General features: G+C 42.9%; 1 protein-coding gene across 1 annotated transcript in view; it reads right to left on the bottom strand.

The window, feature by feature from the left end:
• Window positions 1–17,145: 17,145 nt before the first annotated feature.
• Window positions 17,146–23,700, bottom strand: part of MAP2K6 (mitogen-activated protein kinase kinase 6) — a 103,997-nt gene continuing 97,442 nt past the window's right edge. The window contains exons 11-12 of the mRNA XM_008693690.2: window positions 23,405–23,450; window positions 17,146–17,502 (exon numbers count right to left, since the gene is read on the bottom strand). Coding sequence (XP_008691912.1) covers window positions 17,425–17,502; window positions 23,405–23,450 — 124 coding nt within the window. The 3' untranslated portion in view covers window positions 17,146–17,424. The remainder of the gene's footprint in view (window positions 17,503–23,404; window positions 23,451–23,700) is intronic.

Genomic DNA, 23,700 nt, shown 5'->3' on the forward strand with positions numbered 1-23,700 from the left:
TTGCTCTGCTTTTTCTGGTCCACACAGGGCACCAAGGGCCTGCTTTCTGCAACTCCTTAAATTGGCCCATTTAAAACATTTGTTTCCTTGGCAGATGAGAAAATGGAAAAACTGTTCTCCGGGTCAAGAAAGTTAGAAAACATTTTCTTGGTTTTAATGCAAACCTAAAAGCTGTACGATAGGGACCCGCCCCTCCTGTAAAGACGTTTAGCACCTCCACTTATGAGCTGCATACATTTGGGTAAGTTGAGGAACTTCTGAATCTCCGTTTGGGGTCTGAAACCTCAGAGCTTCCCAGGTGAAATCTGAAACGGGCCCCACACACAGAGGGCCAGGAGAGATGAAAGACCCGGACAGGCCACTCCAGAGGGGAGGCGGCGGGTTCAAGACGCGAAGGGACTTACTTCCGAGGCTTGAATCGGGTGCCACCAGATGAGTAGGTCTCCGAACCTGTTGCCAGAATCTTAAAGGTTTATAGGGAGACTTTTACAAGGTTCTGACACATACACCATCTCTCTCAAGGCTGCATCCTTGAAAATGGCACCCACTGTGGGCATGGGGGGTGCGAGGGCAGAACCTACATTCCAAGGACAGGAGGGGAGGAGGAGCCTCTAAATGCCAGGGGCCAGCTCATAGGTCAACCAGATGTCCCGCCCCTTCGGTGACGTCGTTCACCACCATTTTTCCAACTGTGAAATGGGAGAACCAAGAGCACAGGCCTGCCTGAATGAAACGACGCTACATCGTTCCTGTTATTCTCATTTCAGAGACGGACCCTTTTAAAGCGAAATGTGAAGCTTTCTTATTCATATTTTTAATTTCTAAAACTTACATTGAACTGTCATATATTGAAAACTTACTGCACACGGTCCTTACCTGGCACGGTACCCTGTTAGCGGAAATGCACCCATGTGGGAACCATGTCGTCGTGTGGCATGGTTCTGTGAGTGGAGGTCACCACATGTAACACGAGGACTATATGCCAGGCACAGTGCTAGATTCTTTTTTTTTTTAAGATTTATTTATTCATTTGGGGAGAGAGAGAGAAAGAGAGAGAGAGAGAAAGCATGCAGGGAGGAGGGACAGAGGAAGAGAAACTTAAGCAGACTCCAGGCAGAGCAGGGAGCCCGACTTGGGGCTCAATCTCATGACCCTGAGATCATGACCTGAGTGGAAATCATGAGTCAGACATTTAACCAACTAAGCACCCAGGTGCCCCTATTTTCTCTTTTTGAGGTAGGATACTGGGTCTTAGAATGGGCCAAGATTCAAACCCAGATCTGAATAGCATCAAAGACCACATGCTTTCCACTGACATGTGTGGTGCTTTCTCGAAGAATAAAGTGGGATAACAAAGTATATATGTTTTTAAGGTGTCAGTCCACAGAGAATACCTTCTTCAGTACTTGATAAATTGCAAAGACATTTTCACCTAAAATTATTTTTGTGTTCAGTATTTATAGTCCAGCAGCCTACAGTATTTTATTATCTGTTGTCTAATCTTTGTAAAAAAAAAAAAATCACGTATGGAGTCTGCTCTCTTCTTTCGATGTATCTTATTTCAATCTTAATACCCTGAAATTTATTTCAATAGACATTGGATTTGCCAATTTCAAAAGTGGTTATGTCAATGTTGTAATCTCATAAAGCAGGGTTTGCAGAAGTAAAATGTGTTGGTTTTATTACTATGTGAGTAGGTAAGTGAAGCTTTTAATCCGATACAGGATCCGAAAAATACAAGCATTTGTTTGTGACGTTGAGACTTGGCTCTGGTGTATAGCCCCACACGTTCAGCCAACAATAGCTAAGTCTTATCGTGACGGATTGGGGTAGGTGTTCTAAAATACCTTCATACTTGAAGTTGCCTGCTTATCTTTCCTTTATATACACTTTCGTTGAATTTTATTGTTTGAAAAAGGATTTGATCAGAGGACCATATTAGGAAAACTTTATCGAGTGATCATAATACAGCAACACTCCACTGAATCCTCAGTTCTCTCTAAAGTAGGTCCTGTTATGGGGCACCTGGGTGGCTCAATCAGGTAAACATCCGATTCTTGGTTTCAGCTCAGGTCGTGATCTCACAGGTCGCGAGATCGAGCCCCAAGTCGGGCTCCATGCTCAGCGTGGAGTCTGCTTGGGATTCTCTCTCCCTCTCCTCTGCCTCTCCCCCTGCTTTATCTCTCTCTCTCAAATAAATAAATAAATCCTAAAAACATAAATAAATAAAGTAGGTACTGTTATTATTTCCACTTGAAGAAGGAATAAATGGAGAGACAGAGAGTTGAAGACATGCGTCCAAGGTCACACAACTAGTAAGTCGTGGAGCCAGGATTTTCAACAGCCTATGGACTACAGCCATCCTCCTATTTCCATACCAACTAAAGCCCTGTCTCTTGCTCACTTCCACTATTTAAAAATAATTCCTCACCCATTTTATTAGCATTATCAAATCATATTTCAACTCACATTATCCTGCAAAAGTATGTTATGAATCATAGATATTTTTGCACACAAACATAATTTTCAGATAAGCTAAATTAAAACTCATTGGCTCCTTAATTCTCGAGAAATGGCTTACGTAAATGAACAGAATTCGTGTTCTTTGCTATTGGCAGGCATTGCCACTTGCCCTAGGTTTGTGGCTTGAATCAGACCCAACCCCTTCTTCCTTATGAACTATCGTTTAGGGAATTAGAGGCTTTGGCATCTCGGTATTTATGTTTATCTCCAGCAGTGACTCATTTGATTCCAGTGAACGAGTCCCAAAAGCCAACCCGCTCAAGGAGCGGATGGCCCATCCAAAGATCACTATCTGACTAGTGAGACCAATTTAGCCACTTTATGGTGGAAGTTGTGAATTGCTCAGAAGTTTTCTAAAGCACACAATGTCACTGGCTTGACTTTCCTGGCTGACAAATTGGAGGAGCCAAGAGCGATGGCATGCTCTCGATAAACAGTTCTGCAGCTGTTGAAAAGGTCAAGTGGTTTAGCAAGTTCTTGTCTAAGAACAGCTCTTTGCCTCCCAGTCCATGGGGTCACTCCAGATCAGGGGAAAGCTGATTGCTCTCAACCAAGCTGGCCATTCGTGGGCAAGGAGCATTAAGTTCTGAGTCTGCCTCTTGTCCTTCCTAATGGGACAGAGAACCATCTGTTGCCAAGGAAGGTTCCGACTGGACTGGCAGTTCAAGGAAACCCAAGGTGAGGTGCCTCATGGCCCAGATAATACCAGGAAGTCACCGAATTTGGAAACAGTGGAAGCACTAGGTCATACTCCAAGCTTTATAGTCACTACCTCCCGAGCTCCTTCATTTCGAAGCCAAACCATGCTCTGCATCCCTAAAGCAGCCTTCCCTTTGGAATCTATAAAACAATTTATAGATGTAAGATGTTCAACCCTAAGGGTCATTTTCTGCCTTGATGAGACCACTTTTCAATAATCCTGCAATGAAAAGAAAAAGGAAACCGTATTGAACCAAACATCAGAATACCCATATATCTAATATATCAGAACACAGAGAATCCTCCATCAAACATAGACTTTCTACTTTATAAATCTAATTATCACTTCCAGAGGCATCTCTTGTCTGTAACATGGAGTCAATGTTGAAAGAACTACATTCGAGGTCTGACCATTGAAACTCCAAAATTGGGTGACATGGACAGACGGCCACTTCTCCAACTATCATGGGAACGGGAGTTGCCTGGGGGGTAGCGTTGCACACCAGGCTCTTCTCTGCCTTGCTAGCTGGCTCCTGGGTGGTGGCACAGATGCTAGAACATTGAAGAGCAAGAACACAGATGGCAAATTCCAGGGTGTGCAGAGCTTCACAAAACCAGTGGAGCTGTATGACCCCTGAGAGAGGGTTTTCAGAGCTAATGCCCACTGAGTGATTGATGCTGAGTTTTCTTGGCAGAGATATAGGTCTGGCTTCACTAAGACTTACGTGATCATCGATGGTTAGAACGCCCACTACACGAACTGAAAATTCTGCTCTTGCCTAGTATAGTCGTTGAATATCATTATAGCAAGACAGCAGGAAGTTAAAAGGAAAAGCAATCTTTTGCTTCTTACGGGCGGACTCCATTTCCCTTTTCCCAAGCTCTGTACTTTTCCTCCGAGTGCTTCTTCCTGGTAATTGTTTTTTTTTCTCTGTGGATATTCCTGAAAGACATTCCTTATACTCCAATTTACTCAAGAATTATACCTTTGGGATCATCAGGGCACCGTTGTGTGGGCAGGTCCCCGCACTGAAAATTCTTAATTTGGGTTTATTGCTAGAGGAAGTCTGATCTTTTAGTTTATGGCTGGAGCTGGAGAAGAGTAAGCCCCACAGTAACGAAAGGAGAGAGCCGTGTTGAGACAAGTAAGTGAAACCATTGCTGATGGTCAGCCCTGGGGAAACTATTTGAGGTCCTTTAGCTCTTCAAAACTTCCCCCCAAACAATCAGACCCACGCATAAAGATGTAGGAATAAGGATATTTATCAAAGCAATCAAAAAGGAATAACCAAAATTTCCACCAATGGGGAAGCAGTTAAATATATACATGCATTTATTGGAATATTATGCAGCTATCAAAAATGGTGATGCCATCTGCATTAATCGACATGATACGGTGCCGAGGGTATAATTTGGAAATCAAGGCAGGTAACAATAGCATAATCCCATTAAGGTTTTGTACGTGTGTGTGTGTGTGTGTGTGTGTGTGTGTGTGTGTGTGAAAGTACAGAACACTATACTTTCAAGAACATAAGAACAATTAACTTGGAATTGTGGATAATGTTTATTTTCCTTCATGTATTCTCTAAGTTTTCTCATAATGTGTTATTTTTAAAATAAAAAACAAAGCTATTTCCATTTGAGGAGAAAACAGCTACTCAGCAAGTATTAAAGAGCCCTGGCGTCTGGGGTGGTGGGGAAGTACTAACAGTTCTGTGTGTCATCAAATGCCAACGATGAGCTCTCTCTGTGTTATTCTCATTCCAACTATGGCTTCAGACTTTCAGGCAGAGACGGCTCCCTCATCCTCTAGAGGATAACATCATTTTGACCAAAGCGTTTGCCTTGACAAAACTGTGGATAATAAAAGAATGGAAACTAATTCCGTCATTAGCTTTAGTACCTTTCCTCTACTGCCTCTGGACCACCAATTTAGGGAAGAAGGAAGAAGATCCATCTTTAAAGGTCACAAGTATATTCTAACTGTATCGGACTGACCAAGCATGTAGCTAGTCTTCGAAGATGTCCACACTATGAAACGCAGTCCCAGTATTCAGCCTGGGGCTTTTAGATGACTAATCCAGGGGAAATCCAACTACCCTGGAAAGATTCCAAGTACTCTGAGATGCCAGGCTGTGAAGAGCCCATGGCAGAAACAGAGAGAGGCGGCCTGAAGGAGAGATAGCTCCTTATTCCCTGACCCAGCCCAGTCCAACCACCCCAACCCAGTCACCAGACAGGTGCATGAGGACACTCCCAGTAGCTCTTCTTCCAGTTACCTGACTACAAATGCATGAGAGACGACAAGCCCGGACCACCCAGCTGAGTCCGGCCAACCCACAGGACTGGGAGAAATAGTATTAAACTGTTGTCTGAAGCTACTAAGTTTTAGGGTTTGCTATGTCACCACAGATAACCAAATCACCAAGGAACGACCACAACAGCCTTTTGTTACTAACCCGATCACCTTCTCCATGTTCCACTTTAATTTGGTTACCTACAAAATCTTGATAAACAGGGCTCCTTTTGATGGGGGCAAATTAGTGTCAGTCAACACGAAAAGTGTGCAAAAGGCGGCACTATATCTACCCGAAGGAAAAAACTTTAAGATCTGATGATATTTTAAAGTCTGAAAATAAGGAATACCTACGGAAAACTGTATAAAAGCTTTCATAGATGATGCCTGAGAATACTGTGCTTGTTTATGCCTTCCCCCTCCACATACCCCCACCACTTATAGGAACTCAAAACAAAATTCCCAACTCCATGGAAGGCCTATCACTTAGGAAAGATGAAGGATTACAGCAATCTTAAGACAGCACGTGGGCAGGACTTCAAAATCAGTATGACAGAGTCCACTGGCATTGAGAAGTGACGTGAACAATGTATGCAGAAGGAGGGTGAGCCCCTCACTTTCGGAAATGACGTCCATCCGAGATGAAACGCTAGGGGCTCCAAAAGGAGTCTGCTCCTGCCTCAGCAACACCAACCTAGTTAAGCAATAAGCCAGACAGAGGGGAACGCACACCTCTGGGTATAACTGGTGATGCACTCAATCTGGTAACATGAAGGTCTAGCCAATCTCTAAACTGGATTAAGGCAGATGCAAGTCAAATAGTTCCAGGCACTCAGTTGATAGGAGAAATCAGAGAACTCTGCAGACCCAACCATATGTACTTGAAATAACATTTTCTGTCCCAGAACGTCTGCGTCACAGCACTGCCTGATGACGTAAGGCAAATTTCCTAGTATTATGTATATTACACAGAAGACCAGGAAAAATTCGACTGACTAGTTGGCCTAAGAGTTCGGTGTCGGGAACCCACGAAAGCCAAAAAGTCTGGGTCTTAATCTTTTCATTTAAGCCATCTGGACCCAGCCTCCCCACAAACCATCTGATTTTAATAATGTGATATTGGCCTTCACGTCTAACCTAGGAATATGGACTATCCGAAGATTGAGTCTGAAGTTCATTACAGATGACGTGAGCTTCTAATGAGTCTTCGAGACTACAGCACTGTTGTTCTGTTACGCTTTGTTCCATTCTGTTTGGGAAGAGGGGTAGTAGAAATGGGAAAGCAAAAAGAGGGTAAATGGTTCAAGCCAAGCTTTTACCTGCAGGGCTTCTATACCGCAGAGCAGCATCCCCGGCACAAAGAATTCCCATGAACAACTCAATTAATATACAGACTCGCTGCGCTTTTTTTAAATGTCTTTTATTGGTTGTACATTTTCTTATGAGATCAACACACCATTTCTTTCAAGGACACCTTGCTCCTGCATACTATGAAAGTCATAGCAAGCACTTTGACAGAAAGAGGTGGATGGGTGTCTTTCGCCATTACTCCTGTCTTCTCTATCTTCAAATTGTTGTTTGAGTCAGTTCATAGAGTGACACAACATTGAACACAACACACACAGTGTGAAGTTTTGCATACACACGCACACACATCAGGAAACCGTTACAGTGTCTGCGGCTCGCTCCTTCCTCCTAAGCAGCAGTATGAAACTGAAGAATATCCTGAGATAGGAAATCAAAGTGTAAGCTCCTCATCAACAGAGGAGTCCCAGCTTGACTGAATGTCCCAATTTCATTTTCCTTTTGAGGTCACCATACGAACCATGTAACAACCACTTAGTTCAACATCTCAGCCATTTCCTTGGTCAAAAACAGAGTCAGTGAACTATTTTGTATCACATCAGAACTTTACTCTTCCCCTACTGTGCTCTCAGATCAGAAAAGAGAAGGGAAATTATAACGTTACGCTTTTTACAAGATACCATGATTGGAAATTTCACCATGGAATGACCTACGAAAGGCAAAATTACCCCCACCTTTGGTAATTACTAGAATTCCTCATTTACTGACTGAGAAGAGGCCAGTCACCCAGGCTGTTTAGTATGCCCCACCAATGGTATTTGCATGAAAAGATGAATTTCCTAAGAATAAGGATCTAGGACAGGTGGCTTCTCCAAATGTTAAAAACAAACATGGCGTCCTTCAAGCCACGTTATCCCTCCATTCAGTATATTCCTGCTAACTCTGTCAAAACTTAACCTACATTAACACCAATAGCTTTCATCTACCCCAATTCCTGTGCATTAGCTATTTCCTTGGTTTCAGGATTTTGAGATAACATCACCGTGTACGATAAGCAGTAGTTCAAAAGAAAACAGCATCACCAACAATGTACACAACCTAGATAACAGGAAAACGAAGCTAAAATAAAAATGCACGGTGGCCACCAAAGCCGATATGGCAAGGACAACAAAAGGCATGCTTCCCCACAAAACAGGTATTTTTAAATACAATCCTAGAGCTTGACTGAAGTTATCAATTGATATTCATAATTTCCCTTTCCCAGACAACGGTGAGAAATGCTTTTGCCTTAAGAGAGCAGCCCCACACCTTTCCTTATAGGGTAACAGAATGAAGTACATATTCCCTGACTCCTTTCCCTCTGCAGCTCACAAGCAAAAAGCTTCCAGGGCCAAAGCATCAATTTCACATTCACCTCATAGGCATGGAAACATTCCACCCACATCCTTCACAGGTCTTTACTTTATGAACTCCTAATGAATTCCATCCCGGGCAGTTCAGTCTGCCTCACTCATAAAGAGAAGATAGTGCCATCCATGAAGAAGAGATGATTTCCACCAGGGAAAGCTAGCAGCATGTAATACATCGCAGGCAAGATGGGGGAGTCAGTCAACGAGGGGATCCGCAAAATGGTAGTCGTTCTGCTATTTCACACTTCCCAGAGACACAGTGCTGGAGATGGGTTTTGAAGGACAGGGGTGCACAACTTCTCAAATCTCCTTTCATAATATTTCAGGTATTAGGAAGAGATTGCAGGGCTTCCCAACTAACATATGGAGTTACTTCTTCCTTAGCATCAAGGGATTGTGAAGACCAGGCATGTTTCCACTTGCCCAACAGCTGTCTTCACAATAAACATGGCTTACGAACAAATGTGGGGCACAACACGGGAAAACAATCCCATATACAAATAAAAAAGGTCTATCATAAAATTCACACAATGTAAGGGGGCGAGAAAGTGTGTGTGGTTTTTCTCCTTACAAAGACCAGATTAATAACCGGAAGCAGCATTTTTCCGAGACGAAGCTGAAGCACAAAGGAATCTGGGACAACCCGCCTATTTTACTAAAATTCTTGTAATGTTCAGTTCTGAACAGAAGTTACATCCAGCATCCCATTAGGATTTTCACAAAATATATAGAACAATGTTTGCCTTTAAATAAAGAATTTGAACTACATCCCTAACACCTTTCTCAGCTTTAAATGACCTAATGTGATGATTCTGTGCAGTAGGAAATATGTTCCAATCATGGAAGTTACTTACATAAAGAAGACATTTTTCCTTTAAAAATATGCGTTATTTTACAAAAACATCATTTTGGTTCATACAGAAAATCACTCCACTCAGAAAATAAATTTGAGGCTACACAATAAACTAAACACAGGGGTATTATGACAGAAAAATTGTCTGAATTTTCTTAATTGAACTTCCTCAGGTGGCTTTTTACACAGAGATTGGCCAAGAACTCCACAAATTGTTGCCAAATGTCACTTTCTGACACAGGCAAAGGTCTAAAATGGCCGCTGGAAAACGCCGGCTGTTAAATTTGGTTAAGCAGCTCAAGGGCCACTATCAAAACCCACCACAGACTATGCGTGTGTAGAAGGCACCTGACAGGTTTCAATCAATGCCCACAAATCCCCTTGTGTTCAGTTCGCGACAGATAAACCACCAGTTTTCAGCTTCCAAAGGCCGTACTGGTTTCCATTACCATTCTCCACCTGTGCACCCCAGCAAGGATATCCGTTAGCTTGACTCTCTGATGGGACCCTTCTCTGTGCCGAAATTGTACTTTTTCCTACACGTCAATGAGCAAAAATGGCAACTCCTGCCTCTGCAAATGTAGAAATTTGGATATTCCACGACCCATCAAGAGCCAGGTCTCGCCCCTCCTTGCCACTGAGATCAGGTTATTTGCAACCACTCTAGAAAAAGAAGCAATGCAAGAGTCTCTATCCCTGGCCACCACATACTGATTTTTTGCATTTTCTTTCCAAGGATTCATGCTTAAAAATTTAAATAAATCGCCCTCTCTTTTTGCCCCTCAGCCTCCAAGCCCTGTTAGCATCCTGAATACAGCAGAAGCCAGGGCAGACGTCGTTGGCTACAAAATTTCCCAGATTCTTTGGCGGGTCTTCAAGTAATCATTTCAACCCAGCTTCCAAGCCCTTAATAGCCACAGAGACTTTCCAGTTAAGGGGAATGATAATGGTAGCCAAATACTCTAATGGGAGGCTGATGGGGTTTTCAGATGCACATCGCACTCCATCCTTCATCAAACGGTCTTCCCCTTCCCTTAGTGACAAGAGACCCCCAGGGGTACCACGGAACATAGTCTGGAACCACTTCTGTGCCCTCAACCCCTCTCTCCCCAAGTACTGAACACACACTAGGTCAGACAATTTGAGATCAGAAGAAAGTAAGACCACTTTTTCCACACAACTCACTGCTTCTGAAACGAGCTTTGAGTGTTAATGTTTTAAACTGGCCAATTCTCCTCTCCTGATGAAGACCTGTAGTGTTTCTCTCAGAACATTCACAGTCCTCTGCCTTGTGAAGAAAGTATACACATCAGACAAGCTTTGGGGTCCACCTTTCTGTTCCTGTCAGCCCCCAGAACTAAAGATTAAGGGGCTGGGTTTTGTGCTCCTATTTCAACTCTCAAAATGCTCTAAGGCCGCTAATCATTCATCTTTTTTTCAGGGTGTCCTCATTTAAACTGGTGACTGTAGAATCAATAATACTAGGGAAACAAAAAAATTTTCTGAGCTCCAAATGAACGCCACTCTCTGAATCTTCTCTAGAGTTCAGTATTTTTAAGGGAAAAAAATTAACGTTCGGCTCTTTGATAGGCTTTTGCCAGAGGAGATCACGTCCGTAGTCATACTGAAAATAAGTCAAGGGCTACACCGCCTGCCGGCTTCTTCTATCAGTTTGCTCTTCCTTGCGGACCCTGGTTAAGCATCGCTCCTCACGTGTATCTTTCTCCCAGCCCCCAAACCTCGTCTGACATCACTGTTCAGCCTTCAAGTCCAGAGTCTACAGATAATCTCCTAAGGCGGGGGCCTGACTTGCTTTGCGGACAGCGCTTACGGACTCCAATAGAAACGAATGTTCGTAGTGACCCAATGACGCCAACTGCACGTTTCCGGCCACAACAGAGTATGCTTACTTCAGAGGGACAGAAACCCAACCCAGCAGTCCTTCTTTACAGGACAGATGGAAGTTTTATTCTAAGGTCTTACAATCCGAAGGAGGGTCTTGCTAAAAGTTCTCTTAGATATCCCTTACATTTTCAAGATCTGGGAACAATGGAATCCGGGTAGTTGAACCAAGGCAAAATTGCCGATTCTGAGCTTTGATATACGAAAATGGTTGGATCTGTTCCTTTCCACAGAAGTGTTCAGTCGGCCCAGGTCCCGCGTGCCTGGTGCAGGGATAACAAGGAAATGCAGTCAAGGGAACCAGGAAAGACCGGCGAGCTTGGTCAAAGCCACAAACTCTGGGGACTAGTTAGGAAGTTCTGTTTCCTACATTAAGATGCAAGTAAGTGCCTAAACATTCCCGTGTGTTCCCTGAAATCCGNGAAGAGCATTAGCCTCATTCCTCGAAAGAGACCCTGAATCCTAAAAATGCAGAAGTGGACCTGGGGGGAAAACCTGTATGCATCCAGACGAAGAGCCCACAGAGAAATCTTTCCATACTGACAACTCGAAGACAGAAACACAATGCAAATCTCCCCAAATCTCACGGCAAACTCCCAAGAATGAAGGGCTCAGTGCCGTAGTTCAAATAACAATATGAATGATGGCAAGATCCTCACAGTCCCTGGGAACTAGGCTGGATATTTTTTAAATTCTATTAACACGTGTTTGTGTTAGAGGGGATATTTTTCTTCTTAAAAAAAAAAAAAATCCCTACCACAAAGTCCTTGACCTTGCTTTGTGTTTCTACTTAGGGCCCAGTCCCCTTCCCCTCAGATAGGAAAGAGGCTTTTAGAGGAATTTTTCTTGAAAAAGGAGTTTGGGTCAGGAGCCCAAAAGATAAAGCCCAACGTTAAGTGTTGACTCCAAATGACTCCATCAGAAAACCCGCAGTGGTAGAATTCTATTTGCATAGCTGTCAACAGGGACTCTCTAAACCTCGGCATAAGGACACATCTTCTTTGCAGACACCAGGAGCGGGTGAGTGATGTGTTTGGTGGCAAGGTGCTTTCCCCAGAAGGATAATTTCACTTTGAAGGCTCTGGAATTCAGGTTGTGTTTCCCTAGGCGAAGAGAAAACATCCTTTCAGGTAAATTGCCAGATCGAATACTTAAATACCTTCTTCGGGAGGTTCCGAGTGTCCTTCTAAGTATAATTTATGTTTGTCTGATGATGCTGCAGCCAGAACACTCGTTTCTGGATAGTAAAGAGACTACAGCGTCAAGTCGATGTGTTGGGCTGTTCTGGAAGAAAGCGGGGCTGGGAAGCTTCGGTGGCAGACAGGGCTTTGTATAGGGTTCCTACAGCAGAGTGGGGACAAGCACTGACAGAAGGTGAAGCAAATTACGGTTGTTCTTCTCCCACAAGGAAGGCAAAGTTCTCACTAGAGAGGAGGTGGCCCAGACTCAACCGGGGTTGGCAACCCAAGATCATCACCTCAGAAAGGAGGCATTTTGCATAGGCCCCTTCGGATAGAAATTTAGCAACGATTAGGACAGTACTCAAGGGGTGGGCCTAAGCCTCCTGTCACAGTGAGAGCCCGGAGCTCTGAATCTGCCCGCGAACAAGTATTTTGACCCCAAACTTTGTCTGTCTTACTTTCTTCAAAGATGACCAAAGAGCTCAGGGGGATGAACTGGACGATTTTAAGACTCTTATCTGCTTTCTACTTCTGAGGGCACTAAAGGCTCCCAAATTCTCACATCCTAATGCAGTTCGGAGAAAAGCAAAACCAAATGATTAGGGTCTGGGTTCATGATTCTCCCCACGCGGGCATCACACCACAGAGAGAAACGAAATGCAAAGCTCAGAGACAACAAGAATGTCGCTGCCGTCTAAGAGAAGCCTGCCTTTTATTTCGACGTTGAAGTTTAAGTTATGTCAGTTATTGTACAGAAATGGGAAAAGTAGGTACTCGATCTCAACTGAGGAAGACTGTCCCACTGGCTTCCATGGCAAGGAATACTTACCTGAGAAAATGAAGAGGCCATTTGCATGGGACTGAACAGTCTCCACCCTTCCCGAACTCACTCCCTATGTCCGTCTTCCTCCCCTGCCTCAGTCGTAGCTGAGCTCAACACTCACGAAATGGAAAAACTCTAGACACAGAGTTCATCAACTAGAGTTTTGTGTTTGATGGTCTAGGACAGGTGCTGGCAAACCACAGCCTGTGTGGGCCAAATCCAGCCCATTGCCTGATTTTGTAAATCAAGCCTAACTGGGACCCAGAACCGTGCTCATCCATGTATGTATTGTTTACGGACGCCTCCACACTCTACAACAGCAGACCCGAGTCGTGGTAACAGACTGATGGGACACAAAGCCAAAGATATTTACTATCTGGCCCTTTACAGAAAACGTCTGCCAGCCTGGGTCTAGAATGTCACAGTCCACATTCTACAGAGCAGAGGTTATTGATCCTATGGGGTCTATAAACTGTCCTCCACTCCCCTTCCCTCAACCAAAAAATGTTTGCAAAAGTATGTGTTCCGTGTACCATGTGCATTTTCCTAGGGAAAAGGTCCTAGCTTTCAACAGATCCCTAAAGAAATCCAGAGTACCCCAATTAAAGCCAAAGAAAACCAAAGAGTATCTTTAGCTGCCAGCATATTTAGCAGTGCTAAAACACACACACACACACACACACACACACGCACACACACCCCTAGACAAGAGGAACACAGAACTTCTACAATAAAATATCTTCTTTTTTTTTTTTTTTCCTATTCTAACAGGGTTTGTTTGGTAGTTTCTTTGTCCTAGATTTTACTCTGGCAATTTTCCACCTGAATATATAAATTGAATACATAAATTTTGGGGGGTCCAAAAAAAACTGCATCTTCTACTTGCTAATTCAGTAAAAGCAGAAGATTGCTTTAAGCCAGCAAATCGCCCTCTAAGCCATAGACAGACATTAAGAAGACAAAATCCCCAGGACAATAGAGGTTTAATTCATTTTACTGGATCTGACCACCAACTCCAAAGAATTCTATGAATATATGAATCTTCCCTTCGAGGTCGGAGGCAGTCACGTGGCCAAAAAAGCACTGGGGCAGGAAGTCTGGGACTAGGCATCTACTTCACTTTCAGGCTGAAGATAAAGCATTTCGTTAAACAACTTTGGAAGAAATAGAGTAGTTTCTCTCAGCAGAGCTGATGAAGCCTGTTGGCCGACAGAGGCATTTGTAGTGTTAAATACTATGAAAACATGAGCCCCTCCATGTCTCCTTTGTGATCACTTTCCAAAGACACTAAATCAAGTGCCCTTGGCGAAACCAGGAGCCCCTTTAGTCTCAATGCTGGCTTCCTTGCATGCTGAGTCTAATGAGTATCTCATGTCCCCAACTAGGACATCCGACGTGGCAGGACTGATTAACGGCAAAGGAAGGCAGGACCACGATTAAAAAGCTAACCAACCGGTGGGGCACCTGGGTGGCACAGCGGTTAAGCGTCTGCCTTCGGCTCAGGGCGTGATCCCGGCGTTATGGGATCGAGCCCCACATCAGGCTCCTCCGTTATGAGCCTGCTTCTTCCTCTCCCACTCCCCCTGCTTGTGTTCCCTCTCTCGCTGGCTGTCTCTATCTCTGTCGAATAAATAAATAAAATCTTTAAAAAAAAAAAAAAAAGCTAACCAACCGGAGGCAAGCAAAAACAATAATCATGACACACAACGAGCCCAGTTAAGAGAGAGATCGAGTCACCTGCATGAATGTCCAGGAGTCCTGCAACCCACCACAACTTAAATATGGTTTGTGTATCTCCATCTTTGTTTTAAAATTAGTTTAGAACTCATAACAGTTCTCAAAAAAATTAAAAAAAAACCCACATTCTAGAATTTAGACTCATAAGACTATCAAGTCGTTCTATTTTAGCACAGAGGACATCTAATCACCACGGAGCACATCATTTCTAGGGGAAAACGTATCCCAAGTCTTGAATCAGTATTCCGGGAACGGGCTGTCTCTGACAGCGTGGCAAAGATGTCCCCATTGATGTGGATGGGGAAAGAAGTGCAGGATTTGTTTCTCTCTGCCAATGTTCCAGAGAAATCGTAGGTGGATTCTCTCTTTGGGAGGTTCTAGACCAGTGTCCTCAACCAGGCTGCACATCAGAATCACAAACAGCGTGTGAAAAAGACCCATTCTCAGGCCCCACCCTGCACCACTGAAACCCAAGCTTGGCACTGGAAGAGCTCACCAGCTCCCAGTGATTCCAGTGTGCACGAGGCTGAGAACCATCGACGAACTCCTCCTCTACCTCCGTATGACTCTTTTGCAAGCTGAGGCCCTGCGCCCACACACTGGAGAGACATACACAGGCCAACACACTCGGTTAAGAATATTTCTAAGTAGAAACACACTGAACAACAGGTAAGAGTTATCTGACTCTGACCAGAAAGATGTTTTGCTTTACATATTTCAGCAAAAGCTGTCATGGAATGGAATGACCTCCGATTTTTTTCTACTACTTGCTTTTTTTCATAAGATGGATGATGGACAGAAGAAATATAATTGTGGTGTTTTTGGTTTTTTTCTCTTGATCTCAGAGAAAATGCCAGATTTAGGAAGCTGGGTGGGAGAGTGAATGGCCAAATTAGTAAGACAGCACACCTTTTCTGGCTGGAAAAAGATGAGGACAGAAGTAGCTTTAAGAAGATGAAACTATGTTTGATCAGACAGGTATATCTTGGAACTGGATACAAAGAAGTGTATGGAAATACCATACTCACTCAGGGCAACTGCTATGAGCGAGACAAAGGTTAAGTACAAGGGGAAAATGCAGACACAGAAAAATAAGTAATAGCACTTCGAAATCTAAAAGAAGGGAGGATTTTAGGGAGCAATAATCCCCATATCTGTGACCTAGAGGCAAAAAAAGAAACAGAGTGAGTTCTCGTCTTCCTTTTTTATGCGAATTCTCCATCCTCATCCTCCAAGAATAGCCTTATAGCAACCCAATGTCCAAAAGCAATGTTTCCTGGTTATTACCGGTCTATACTTTCCCTGTATCACTTCACTCCTTTTTCCCCAAGGAACCTAGAGAACCCAGGAGCACATTTAGCCATGAGAAAGACCTTTCATTGCATTGTCCACCTGCCAGGGACCCACAAGGGCACCAGCCTCCTCCAGAGGAACGAGCTACTGTGTGCTGCTGGAGAAAAATGTGGCCTCCTCCACTGGTGGGAATTTGGCAGTCCATTCCAAGGAATGAATTCAACCCTCCCCATGAACTCCTCACCTTATCAAAGAGCTTCCATTGTCTCCTATTGCAGCCCTCCCGCTAATAGTAAGGCTTCTTTATTGAACAAGAAAAAGAAGAAGAAGAAGAAGAAGGAGAAAGCAAAAGGGTATGTTAAGGATTGCCACAAAGTCAATCCCTGGGGCTTATACATTGTAAGGAGGCGCAGAAGCAGAAGAAGGCACCGATTGCTCTGTATGGTTCGACATGATTTCTCCTCTCGGAATTGACACACCTCCTCCTCACTAAATAGAGATGTTCCCAGAAGCCACTAAGAAGAGCTTGTGACTTATCAAACACACACACACACACACAGAAGGAGAGATAGGTGATAGAAAGTCACATCACGAATCACATTCCATTAACACCACAAATGCCAAGAGAACCAAATTCGTGACTCTGAGATGTGACCAAAGTGATTTTATGTTTTCCCAAGTTAGGAAAAGCGTATGACTGGGCTGCCTCGCCACTTCACCTGAAATACTGTGGTTATGACCCAGGAGTTGAGCAGAAATCCGAGGACGTGGCCAACAGCCACGACAGCTGGAGTAGGCGGGTTACAAGAAGAGCTCCTTGTTGAAATCGTTATAATACTCTTAAAGATGCATATTAAATAATCTCTTCTGGACCATAGACACGATTGAACTTAAAAAATAAAAGCCCTATAAATATTGCCAACCCAACCTTGTCTTTTGTATCTCCCCCCTTGCATAAAATGGAATCTTTTCAACCAAGCGCTGAAACATAAATATTAAAATAAGAAGTGGGACGGACTACGGACGTACTTACAATTTCATCACTACGGTAGCACCTTGTGACCAGGGCCAATGCATTCGTTTCGTAAAGAACAAGAGAAGTCTGAGAAGCTTAAGGACTCATATGACACCTCATTAAATATTTAATCACCTTTTTAAGTCCTAAGCCTTTGTCATATTTCATCCATCTAGACAGTTCATTCTATACTAGAGATTCCAAGGCCCCCTCTGGAGGGGGAAAAAAAAAAAGAAAGAAAATGGGGAGAAAAAAAAAAAAAAAAAAACTTCTGCGAGGCAGGATTAAATTATCTCAAAGATGAGTTTCTATTGGCGCTTTAGTGAACCTGCCTCACCCTGTAAACCCGCCAATCCACAGGAGGGCCAACCGGCTGCTTCCACGGGACTTAGTCTCCAAGAATCAGTTTTACAAAAGATGCCACGTCTGTTGCTTTGGATTCGTGCAGGGTGAAAAATGGATGTTCCTGGGAAAGAAAACAAAAACATACAGTATTAATATTCGCCACTGACAATATATGAGATGAGCAACTTCACAGATGTGTTCTGTAAACAGAGTCAAACAACTCCTATCGGGGTTAATATGAACGCTTCCTACCTCTTTCCAAATCAAGTACACATCTAGCGATGGGGACATTTTAAAGATACCTTGTGTCTTTTATTGTCCCCCTTCCAGGTTGGTATCTGTTTCCACTACGGAGTATCGAACTACTTAACAAAATAAATCTGTGATTAAGCTACATAAATCCCATCTGTGGTGAAACACAAGGAGTTGGCCAAAGACAGCCCAAACCCTGATTTAGCAATAACCCTGTCCCCTACAAAGTCATTGTAGACTGATACAGTGGTAAAATCATGAGAAATTTCATAGGTTTATGTACATCGATTTCTCAGGAAATGGATGGCAGAATGAGAAACCAGCTTTGCGACAGAGTATATGGCAAGGCATGGCTTCCCCTTGACGCTGAAGAGCTGGTTTGGACTGAAACAGTTAACAAAGCCACTCTCGAAGCCACATCGACAGCCACAAGTTATACTAATGTCTCTCTTGATGAAGAGTTGATCCATCTGGAAAATGATGTCGACTGCCAAACTCTAGGTATGTGCAGAGAAACTCAACTTGGAGATTGAAGATTGAAAAGCAAAAAAAAAGAAAAAGAAAAGCAAAAGAGAAAGAAAGAAAGAAAGAGAGAGAGAGAGAGAGAGAGAAAGAAAGAAAGAAAGAAAGAAAAAGAAAGAAAGAAAGAAAGAAAGAAAGGTTCTCTATTCACACAGCTCAGATTAAGCAAACTTCACAAAAACACCAGGGCTAGCAGTTTGCTGGGGAAATAGGCAAAGTGGGTCCAAGAGGCCACACATTCCAAAACAATTCTGAAGAGAACGAAACCTTCTTCTCTGCACCAGTACAACCTCCCCAAAAGGCTCAATTTTGTTACAGTAAATTGCCGGCTGTCACCCTGGAACCTCACACCTCTAATTAAAAGGAGATACATCAGCTCACGAACCACAGTGCTCACAGTGGAAACAGAATCAAACAAACAAACCAAAAAGGACGATTCCCTCTGATAGAGCCCAGTGCCATGCACACCGCCCCCCACCCAGACATGGCCGCCTCTGATTGTCTGGGGACATTATTTTCAGCGACTAGGTCGAGCCTCTAAATAGGAACGTTTTTGCATGCAGACACGTAGATGACTCACTCCGTTTCCCCCTGCCTTTGGGGATGTTAGTTTATAACCTTCATGTTGCCTAGCTGTAGGTTTTCTAATTATATTTGTTTTAAACCTGACAGCACAGGGCTGCATGAGTCAGCTCTGTGGGGAACTGAATGCCCACCCATGGAAGTGTTAGGAAACAATGCAAATGGGAAAGGAACAAAGAAAGAAAACCCAAATGAAAGTAGGTAAGTATCGTGACTCAAAAAAAAAAAAAAAAATGATAAAGAGGCTTTCTGCTCTTGCCCATCTGGAAGAGACAGGTTGGGGGTTGGCTCACGGCCTCACCCCCACCGACCGTAGTCACTGAAGATGCCAGGTCCTTCATCCCGAGCTCCTTGTACAAATAAACAGCAGCGTTACTTCTGATTACTAACCACTTACACAGCACACTTACCAAGTGCTTTACCATCATGCTCATTAGCGTTCCCACATCCTCTTGACATTTGGTGATCTTTCAATGCACTTAAAAAGTTTTCACTATCAAAACAGGACATGTCAAACCTCAGGTTGTCTCAGGGACTAGTTTCGAGGCTCTGGTTCTCCTGTGGCTGTTTGCTCAGGGAATGTAGCCGTAGTCTGTGAATGAATCAAATATCCTAACCTAAAGTCTTTAAGAAAAAGTTCTCAGGCATCTTTCAGTTTACTCCCTGGGTAAATGCTGTGAGAGGCAGAAGGCAGGGGGAGGGGAGAGCCGGCAGGCATGTCAAAATGGAAAGTGTGACTCGCCTTCTTGTGTGGGTTTTGAGGCTGTAAAAGGTTGGGAGGGAACCCAGTCCCCTCTATAAGCAACGGACTAAGAATAGCAGGGCCAGCAACTAGGAGGCGAGCAAATGAGGCACCATGGATTCGTCCCCAGGCTGGTTTCTCAAAAAAGGAGCCAGGTACAGGAAGGGAGGACATTACCAACGGTTGTGCCTCGAGAAAACACGGAGATCCAAGAACACGCTACCAGGAACATCAGGGCAAGCCACAAGCACCAATGGTCGCCATCTCTTCTACACAACATGTCACCCCTTAAGACTACGGCTTTCTAGGGGTTCAGTCATCCTTGCTTAACACTATGATTCAATCTAGAGCTTCCCGGATATTTGAAGAACATACCACCTCTGGGGTAATCACTTGTATCACCTGGTTATCATTTCTGGTGGTTAACATCTGGGACAGGGGTCAACAATCAATGGTCCAGGGGCCAAGGCTAGCTAGCCCGCTACCTCTTTGTGAAACAGAGGTTTTTGGAACACAGCCACACCATCTGTTTACGTATCGAATATGGCTGCTCTCACACTCCAACAACAGAATTGAAAAGCAGCCCACAAAGCCTAAAATATTTACTATCTAACCCTTTACAGAAATGTTGGCTGGTCCCCACTCTAAAGGAACACATCCTACTGAGTCATGTCCCCCAGTGGGAGTCTGAGAGAACAAGCAAATGAGATGATGTGAAAGCATGTACACCCCTGAATCCAAGTTAGGAGGGGGAAGCGGTTGAGATTTCTATAAGAGGGACATGTCTGGGTTGGGGCCTTAATTATACTGCCCTTCACCTGGAAAAAAGGATTTTTTCCCCCTTTCTTCACCAACTCCTACAATTTAAACAATAGTCTCTCAGCATGTGTTTTCCCAATGCTAACGTCAAAGAGCCTGGACTCAGATTTTCCACTTAAAAACCTCAATTCCACAGGAAAGCAGAGAGCAGTTATAGCCTTAGAAGGCAAGTCCATTTCCAGTACCACACAGACTAGTGTCGTAAAAAAAAGTGGGGGCGGGGGGAATGCACATGACTTTGTAACATTAATATGTAGACCATAAAAGACCACAGCGTTAGAACATACTGGAAAGTGGAGTTCACCATCAGTTGCCTGTGTATACTAAGCTAGGACTCAGCATTTTTTTCTTCTCAAGTGTGTTCCATTGAAACCTCTGATAAGAGGTCACTTGGAAGGGGGAAAAAAAATGTTCTGCATTTTTAAATAGCCAGAAATATACAGAAAATGCTCTTTTATCTGAAAATAGGGACAAACAAGGCAAGTTTACAATAGGAGCACGGGCTTCCTAAGACACCCCAGAAATCACTCCATGTCCACTGCACTTTATGTGAAATTAATTTTTAAATGTTCTGGGGGTTGCATAAGCATACCCAAAAAGGGTGCCCAGCACTAAAAAGGCCCCCGACTGGCTATTAAAAATATAATCAGGGAGGAAAAAATGTGTGTGTGTATGTGTGTGTGAATATATATATATATATTCAGGATGAAATGTTTAACCCAAACATGTAGTATGCCGAGATTTTCTCAAGCGTTGTGCATCTTCTTTTCTGCCTCAACTGTGGGTCTTGGTCAAACACAGCCAACAGAATGCTGAGTCCCTGGGCATGCCTTTTTAAAAGGGACAATTGGGAGCCCAAGGAGACCACCTGGTCTACTCTAAAACTCTCCCCGGTGTTCCTTTACAGTCCCCCAACTGGAGAATGGTTCAGACTTAAATCAAAGCTTAAACAACAGAACCGAAAATCCGTGTGATCGGCTGTGACTATCACCTATTGTATGAATCGACTTTCTGTAACTCTTCCTGGCTTGAAATCTCCAGGCTGTACTCTCCCCTTTCTTTTCTCCAGCTTTATTGAAATATAATTGACATATAACATTGTGTAAGTTTAGGCGTACGTGACGATTGACACACTTCTATATTACGAAATAATTACCACAATAAGGTTAGCTAACACGTCCTTCAACTCACACACTCACCATTCTTCTTTGGTAATAAGAACCTTTAAGATCTACCCTCCTAGCAACTTCCAAGCAGGCAATACATTATTGTTAACTATAGTACCATGCTATACACATTCCATCCATGTTGTCGCCAAAGGCAGGATTTCTTTCTTTTTTATGGCTGAATAATATTCCATTGTGTGTGCAAGTGTGTAGCACATTTTCTTTATCCATTCATGCACCGATGGACATTTATATTGTTTCTATGTCTTTGCTATTATAAATAATGCCGCCACAAACATGCCGATGCGGATACCCCCTTAAGACAGTGATTCCATCTCCTTCCGATACATACCCAGAAGTGGGATGGCTGGATCATATATTTCTATCTCTAATTTTTTTGAGGAACCCCCATACCGTTTTCCACACTGTCTGTACCAATTTGCATTCCCACCAACAGTGCACAAGGGTTCCTTTTTCTCTACATTCACGCCAACACTTGTTATCTCTTGTCTTTCTGATGATGGCCATTCTAACAGGTGTGAGGTGATAGCCCACCGTGGTTTTGATTTGTATTTCCCTGATGACTAATAATGACAAGCACCTCTTCTCGTACTTGTTGGCAAAAACCAAGTGGGATTACATCACACTAAAAAGCTTCTGCACAGCTAAAGAAATGATCAACGAAATGAAATGGCAACCTACAAAATATATTTTTTAAAAACTTATACAACTCAATAGCCAAAAAAAAAAAAAAAGTCTCATTTTTTTAAATGGGCAAAGGACCTCAAAAGACATTTTTCCAAAGAAGTTGTATAAATGGCCAATGATCTATGAGTAGATAGTATATAACACATGCTTTTTCCACGTCAGAGCCACCTCACCACACCATTTGTTAAAAGATCTCAGGAACCTATACTTCTAGCAGCGGCCCTGAGCAGGTCTTCAAGACCGAGCACTGCTTGTCTTGGGGTGGGACAGAAGCAAGCATTAAACGCCCACTGAATTCCTGTGCTCCAGGAAGAAATGTCAATGTTTGCTCTTCTCTCTACTGAACAAAACTCTTCCGTCCCCTGCTAAAATTAACCTTGATAGTTGAAACAAATCTAAGGAATGGTTAATACAATTTAGTAAGTAGTCAAAATTTTATCATATTTCCCCCCAAAATGTGTTTCAACATATACTTCGACTTTCCAAGTTTCACCCCTGCCATCTATACTAAAGAATCATTTGTAATGAGCTTAAAATTGTAGTTACAACAATTTAAGAGAACCTATTTTAAAACAACTCAAAAGAATAATAAAAATAAAAAATAAATTAATTTTTTAAAAAACCCACAACTCCGCTGAGGTCTTATTTTCACTCTTTTTTTTCAAAGGTAGTACAAATGGTAAGCTGTGAACGCAGAGGTAATATAATTCAAACTAATAAGGCTTGGTCTTACTTGTTTCCACTAACATGAAAACCAAAAGGAGAAAGCAGTCTTTCCTCCCTAAACACCCACCAAAAAGCAGTCGTTCCAACAAATCCTAAATATTTTATCAAAAATATCTGATGAGTCACCTAGCATTTGTTTTCCTCATTGCTGAAATCCTTTAAATCATGCTTTCCCTCATTTATATTCGTAATTGATGACTCTTAATATCACAAGAACTTGAAAATGTAAAATTCATCGGCATCAGTTAGTCTATATGATGACAAGATTACCAACATGGAAAAAGTTGCTAAGAAAGGTGACCTGCCCCCAGTCATACTAAATAAGGATTTAGGACACGTGAAGGATTTAGGACACACTCTTTTTTGCTTGAATGCACTTCCGGTCACTAACGTTTCAATGAACCCGCTCTTCCAATACGGTTGTGTTTGATTATAATTAAGGTCTTAGTCACTTTACCTTTACTAGCTGTTGGTTTGGACAGGTTTACACGATTAGCAATACGTACCATAAGTTCTGGATATGTCGGCCGTTCTTTGGAATTCTTCTTCAAGCTTAAAGAAAAAAAAAATCAATCACATTAAAATCTAGGAACCATCTGTATTTTCACGAGACTAGGGTTTCACAATCTGCAGAAGACTACACATAATCAGCTTTAAAACGTATTGAATACCTGAATCTCCTATCCTGACTCCCCTCTTTTGTTACACATAAAATTATGTTTTAAATCACTCTAGGTATACCTGCATAGTTAGAATAGGGGTGTGCGAGTGTGTGAGTGTGTGTGTGTGTGTGTGTGTGTGT

Source organism: Ursus maritimus, unplaced genomic scaffold, assembly GCF_017311325.1.
Source record: "Ursus maritimus isolate PB19 unplaced genomic scaffold, ASM1731132v1 scaffold_24, whole genome shotgun sequence".
NCBI classification, from domain to species: Eukaryota; Metazoa; Chordata; class Mammalia; order Carnivora; family Ursidae; genus Ursus; species Ursus maritimus.